This window comes from Trichechus manatus, unplaced genomic scaffold, assembly GCF_000243295.1.
Source record: "Trichechus manatus latirostris isolate Lorelei unplaced genomic scaffold, TriManLat1.0 scaffold00067, whole genome shotgun sequence".
In the NCBI taxonomy this organism is placed as follows: Eukaryota; Metazoa; Chordata; class Mammalia; order Sirenia; family Trichechidae; genus Trichechus; species Trichechus manatus.
The window spans coordinates 4,068,017-4,074,952 of NW_004444003.1; the positions used below are offsets into that span (position 1 = coordinate 4,068,017).

The following is a 6,936-nucleotide window of genomic DNA, read 5'->3' on the forward strand; positions in this document are numbered from 1 at the left end:
TGTTTTTGTGTATGGTGTGAGGGGTGTATCCTGTTTCATTTTTCTGCATCTGGAAATCCAATTTTCCCAACACCATTTATTAAAGAGACTTTTCTTTCCCCATTGAATGGACTTAGCAACCTTGTCAAAAATGAGTTGACCACTGATGTGTGGTTTATTTCTAGACTCTCAATTCTATTCCATTGGTCTATGTGTCTATTGTTATACAACTACCAGGCTGTTTTGATTACTGTAGCTGTATAACATGTTTTAAAATCAGGAAGTGTGAGTCCTCCTATTTTGTTCTTTTCTTTCAACATCGCTTTAGCTATTTGGGTCCTTGTGCCACTCCATATATAGCTGAGGACTGGTTTTTCCATTTCTGTAAAGAAGGCTGTTGGAATTTTGATCGGGATTACATTGAATCTATAGATCGCTTTGGGTAGTACAGACATCTTAACAATATTAAGTCGTCCAATCCATGAACATGGAACATCTTTCTATTTATTAAATCTTCTTAAATCTCTCTCAGCAGTGTTGTATAATTTTCATTATATAAGTCTTTCACATCCCTGGTTAAATTTATTCCTAGGTATTTTATTCTCTTAGATGCTACTGTAAATGGAATTATTTCCCTAATTTCCTGTTCAGATTTCTCATTTTTGATGTATAGAAACCCACTGATTTTTGTTTGTTGACCCTGTGCCCTGCAACTTTGCTAAATTCCTCTATCAGCTCTAAAAGCTTTCTTGCGGACTCTTTGGGATTTTTTACATATAGGATCATGTCATCTGCAGAGATAATTTTACTTCTTTTTTCCCAATACGGATATTTTTTATTTCTTTTTCTTGTCTTATTGCCCTGGCTCGGATGAACAGAAGTGGTAAGAGTGGGCACCCTTGTCTTGTTACTGATTTCTAGGGGAATCCTCTTATTTTTAATATACCATGGTTCCTCATAAGACTTTGTTTGAAAAGAGGGTTCTAGTATTAAAAAGTGCTTAAAAGCCTTTCATTTACTGCATCTGATCACAATACTGCTCCCTTAAATGAATGCTGAACACAACTTTGAGACCTGGTCTGAAAAATGATAGAAATAAAGTTTATACTTGTATTTTTAGGTCTGTGACAAAAATGTCTGATTTGCCAGGACATACTGAACAACAACAATAACAAAAAGAATATCCCTTTTGTGAGAAAAGGTAAGCAATAGCTTTCCATTTCAACTATGACGCTTTTAAGCATTATGTTATACTTTAAGAAATGAGAGCCAATTTATCTTTGCTACACTGAAATCTCCTCACTGTTTGGCTTCCCTGTGTTAAAAAGAAATGGGAATTTTTTTTTCAACTGTAATTTGATTTTTCAAAAAACTTACAGCCATCCTAATTTCAACAAAGGAGTCTTCAGAGGAGCCACTTGAGTTCAGCTTGAGTTGTAATTCAGATACAATGCCCAGCAAATCTGCTTTTTCAGCTTGAAGGCGAATCACCTGTGTCTTCAGCTGTTCCATTTCCTGTTCTGGCTCTGTCTTGGGAACCTTAGAGTCACCAGGTGGGTTCTGGAAAAGACAAGGAAAGTGAAGCAAATTACAATTCAAACTAAGGACAAGGCCATCAAACTTAATTGTACCCCATACTCATTTGACAACACAGTTTCTCAACATCTTTGTCCCCTATACTTTGAAGTAGAAAACTCTTGCTTCTACTTGGTAACTTATTTTGACATAACATTTAATGGAAAGTTTTACCTTATTTGATAGTATTCAAATAAAAACTTAAAATATCCTATGACAAGAAAGAAAGGCTTCCTCAGACACTGGAATAATGTGATATAATGAAAATAAGCAACTAGACTCTGGCAATAGTAGACTCATAAGTTGCAGTCCAAAATTCCAGAAAATAAGAACAAAAGCCTCCATAACTCAATCTTCCCACAACTGCCCACCCACCTCTTCTCCTATTCTTGTCATGTCTTTTTAGAAGCGAAAACACAGGACTAACATTTTTGGTAAAATAATGGGAAAACACAACGAAAAATTCAAAATTCTCCCAGATATGTAGCTGATTGTTATAAAACTCTGGTGTTTCAAGGTTGCTAAAAGTTAAGTCTGGTGGGAAAAAAGAAAATTCAGGAGCTGGTACCAAGGGTCAAAAAATTAAACTTCAGTCTATATAAACATTAATATTTCACTAATGTCAAGTACACGTTGTGTTCAGCCTGTTGCAATTACTGCATATAACAAAGTCATAAGGCAAAGAATTTGTTTAAAGGCAGTGTTTTTACTTGGGAGTAGGGAGAACAGATCCTAGTCCACACTCTGCTAACCATTGGGTGTAATGCCTTGAGTAAATTCACTTAATGTCTCAGTCTCAATAATCTCGGTTTGGAAAGAAAGAGGTGGCACCAGATGGTCTGTATGGCCTCTTCCTGCTATGACCTTCTAGGTCCCCCTGCATTCTTTCTCAGGAAGCCTTCACTGCTCTTCTGTGTATGGTGCCATGCTTTAATTCCCTTTCCAAAGAAGCACTATATACACTTGAGATTTTCAGAAAATTGCAACACATTATAAAATTGAAATATATAAACACACAAAAAGATTCCAATACTGCAGTGCATAATAACAAATATCTTAAAACCAGCTTTTAAAGAAAAATCTTAACTGCTCTCAGGAAATCACAGCATTATTAAATATCATCTACAGAGTTTCCAAACAAGTGACTTAAGTGACTTTAAACTTGTTGTCAACATTGTCTGAGTTGAGCTTTATCTTCTCCCCTTCCCAGTCTTCGCTGTGATAGATTTCCTAAAAAATGGTAAACAGGTCCAAAGATTCAGAGTAGAACTAAAAAAGCATCAGAAAGGCATATGGATGAACCATAAACCAAGCAGTCCATGAAATATTAAAAATGGTGGCATAGGTACTAACTTGCAAAAAGGAAATTCCCCTCACACTACTGGGATAATGCTCTTCCTTTATTTGGAGCATTCCTTTACTAGGAAACTACCACAGGATTTAGAAAAAAGCAACACACTGGGAAACAAATAAGTTAGATCTGCAAGGAAAGGTTAAAATCCTTTGTAATCTCTCTTAGTAATGACTCATACAAAAGAAACAAAATGAAAATAATACAAGGAAAGGTATTGCTTAGCCTAGAACCAGGAAATAATCAGGTGAAGACAAGATGATGCCTTACTAGGAATCTTCACATTTACCTTCTTGGCCTTTGTAAGGACATTTTGTAGAACGGATTACACGACCTTGGCCTAAGGCTGGGAAACAGAGTTTTAAACAAGTGACCGGGGTCAGAGATATAAGCCCATAACATAGAATCTCAGAAGAATCAGGTTTGTTTTCTTTTTCACAAAAAGGATTTCTTAACTACCCCTGGGAAATCATGAATTTATTTACTTGGCCATAAAACACCTTGTAAGACAACACTGTAAATTTCCCTTCATTATATTACTGAGACCCTTTCCATTCTCTTCTTGGACTAGAACGTCCATGGTTTATTCTCTTTAATCTCTACTCCAACTATGTTATTTGTTATTATCTTTCATCACTTTTGAGCACTTACCATTGACCTTCATGTAACATAATTACTTCTTTGGTTTTTCATGTATTTGTTTAAGGTCTCTATCCCACTGTCCTGAAAATTTGCCCAGGTTAATATGCCATCTTAGAATCTCAGAAGAAAAGGCTATCTAATGACTCTTTGCCTAGCAATTTGTACAATTAAAAGTTACAAAGCGCTCTCTAGAGATAATGATAAAGCACAATTCAGTGAACTGTGACTGAAGTGCCTTAGCCTCACCCTGAGCATCAGAAGGAAGACCTGGAAAGGAAATTTCCTACTCCTTTCCCTTGAGTGTCACAGAACACGTAAGAGCCCCTGATGGCTTTTGGTGGGACTTCCTGTAACATATCTGTAGAAAACAGCAACAGGGATGGGTTAGCAGGAGTGAGAAAAGTCAGAGGAAGCCTTGAGAGCTTTACTAAGTCAGGAAGATGAAGGCCTAAATAAAAAATCACTTCAAGTGGCCCATGAAAGAGGAATTAAATAAGAGGCAGGGAAGCAACGGGGTTGGTCTGGGAGGCACAGTTTGGGAGAAGAAAGCTGATGACCAAGGGTTTTGAAGAGCTAAAAGTGTCTCCTTTTTCCAAGTATCCCACCTCATTAGGGAATCCTGCTTGTAGCCTGCTTAACTTGATCATCTACACTGAAAGAAGCTGTCCCGGGCTCCAGCTTCTGATCTCAACTTTTTCTAGTACTGGAACCTTTTAGGAAAATCTATAGGCAGATGTACCGCATTGGGAAAATCTGCTGCAAAAGACCTTTTTAAAGTGTTAAAAAAACAAAGATGTTGGGAAAATCTGCTGCAAAAGACCTTTTTAAAGTGTTAAAAAAACAAAGATGTCACTTTGAAGACTAAGGTGGGCCTGACCCAAGCCATGGTATTTTGAATTGCCTCATATGCACACGAAAGCTAGACAATGAATAAGGAAGACCAAAGAAGAACTGATGCCTTTGAACTATGGTGTTGGTGAAGAATACTGAATATACCCATACCATAGACTGCCAGAAGAACAAACAAAGCTGTCTTGGAAGAAGTTCAGCCAGAATGCTCCTTAGAAGCAAGGATGGCCAAGACTTCGTCTCACATACTTTGGACATGTTATCAGGAAAGACCAGTCCTTGGAGAAGGACATCATGCCTGGTAAAACAGAGGGTCAGCAAAAAAAGAGGAAAACCCTCAAAGAGATACACTGACACACTGGCTGCAACAATGGGCTCAAACAGAGCAACGACTGTGAGGATGGCGCAGGACTGGGCAATGTTTCATTCTGTTATACAAAGGGTTGATATGAGTCGGAACTTAACAACAACAGCAGATTATCTCAAACAGACAAACTTCTTCTGGAATTTTTCTTCTTGGCCAGAATGTGATTGGCCCCAACAGGTTAAAGCCAACTGTCAGCTCACATCTCAAAAGTCAAGGGAGGAAAACAATGTAAGATATTTTCTTTCACAGAATAGAAAATTATTCATATATCACAGGTAATCGTTTTTTCAGAGTATTCTGAAAAGTATAAAAGATAATTAGATAATGAGCGATTTCCCCCAAACAATGGCCTAATGGAACAATTCTACTCTGCGCACATGGGGTCACCATGAGTTGGAATCGATTCAACAGCAACTAACAACAACAACGACGAACAACAATGCCCTTTAAAACTTAAGACAAGTTGAAACATCAGGTGTGATAAATCTGATGAACAACTGAACACTTCAATACAAATATAAATTTACTAAACCAGGATGTTTTAATTGTCCCATAAACAGGAGCTGATGAGTGACATCACTGATATAAACTATAATGTTTCTGTAAACAACTTTTCATGCTTCACATTATTTCTATCATCCCCTTTTCATTATTTCCTTTCTTTGTTTCCACTATTTACCCATCTAAGAAATTAGAGATCAACAAAGTTCAAAGTAACGTCTCAAGATATATTAGAGATAAATCCTCCCTCAATCAACCCAGTGCTCCACCTTCAGGGCAGTTAAGTTCCAGGTATGGAAGGAAATGAACAGAAGAGGTCCATCTAAATGAACAATAGCTAGTGAGTCCTGGAGAAAGGGCAGGAACTTCAAAGGTGCTCTGATTTATTTTTTTCACTAACATCTCTTTTGGACATTCACTCTCGAGTGTAAGCACCATCTCCCAGGTTCTTCGGGTCAGTAAAAATGCATCGACTTCCCTCTTTATTTGTGGCAGCCCTAAAGCCTCTTCTCATGATGCGACACTTGGCAGACCATTTTTCCAAAAGGAAAATGTAAAGTGAGTAATTTCTCTTTTAGACTGAGAAGAGGGACAAAGTCAATGAATAAAAATTCTGAGTAAAAGATTTTCTAGAAAATGTAAATTTATATCAAAGACAAACTAAAGATGAACAATTGGATGGTTCTAGGCAAAGGTTCTTCTGGACTTCCTATAATACAAAGCACTAATTTATAACCTCAACATTCTTTTGAACGTATGGCTAAGCTTTATAAAATTTTTTCCACCGAAAGAGATTACACATGACCCTTAAATTAGAATCAATCTATTCAGCAAAACACTTCTTCTAAAACAATGCAAACCACCAGTCCAGCCTGAAACATGAAAGGTTTTGATCTAGAAGTCTAGACAAATAACATTCTACTACAAGTATTAATAAAATAAAATCACAACTGATAGTATGCTCACCTCAAATGACCTTTCTACTTTCTCTTTTAGTTTTCCAAGTTCTTCCTTCAATTTTTCATTTTCATGACTTAAGGCCATTAAGCGCTCTTTGGCTTCTTTGCTCTGTATCTCAAAGAACTGGCGTTCTTCCTTCTGTTTCTCTGTCCAGGCGGAGAGCTCCTCAAACCGCCCCTTCATAGCTTGATTATTTAGCTTCATGGCCTCTGTATGGGGTTAAGAGTGAGGGTGTCACACACCAGGGGAGTGGGCTTCATTTCATGAATCAAACATCCCCTTAGATCACTTCACTACCTAGCTCTGAATCAAAAGATGTCATGCTTGGCAAGGGCCCAAGGGTCAGCAGGAAAAAGACTGCAGCAATATGCGTGGTTTTTGCTTCCACACAGGACTAGTGGGTCTAATGTCATTTCTAGTCCTCAAAAGCCCTAAGGAAATAGAAGTGATGTGGGTGTTTCCACTACAACACAGATACCTATTAATCATCAGGGGACTGAGGAGATCTTATCACTCTTAGATTCGAACACTGGTTCTGCCAAAAGCCATGGCTGGAGATACTAGAATACTTTTTCCTACCACCCAAACGAAACCCACTGCCACTGAGTCGATTCTGACTCACAGCGACACTATAAAGTATCCAAGAATGTAAATCTTCAGGGAAGCTGACTGCCACTTCTTTCTCCTGCACAGCGGGTGGTGGGTTTGAACT

At 37.8% G+C, this 6,936-nt stretch overlaps 1 protein-coding gene across 3 annotated transcripts in view; it reads right to left on the reverse strand.

Moving 5' to 3' along the window:
- Positions 1-6,590, reverse strand: part of OPTN (optineurin) — a 53,262-nt gene extending 46,672 nt beyond the window's left edge. For 2 of the 3 annotated variants that reach the window (XM_023734359.1, XM_023734358.1), the window contains exons 1-2: positions 6,231-6,580; positions 1,357-1,539 (exon numbers count right to left, since the gene is read on the reverse strand). In XM_023734359.1, the coding sequence (XP_023590127.1) occupies positions 1,357-1,539; positions 6,231-6,428 (381 nt within the window). In that variant the 5' untranslated portion in view covers positions 6,429-6,580. Of the gene's footprint in view, positions 1-1,356; positions 1,540-6,230 lie in introns of all 3 variants that reach the window. The other variant, XM_023734360.1, reaches the window with a different exon arrangement.
- Between the last annotated feature and the right edge of the window lie 346 nt (positions 6,591-6,936).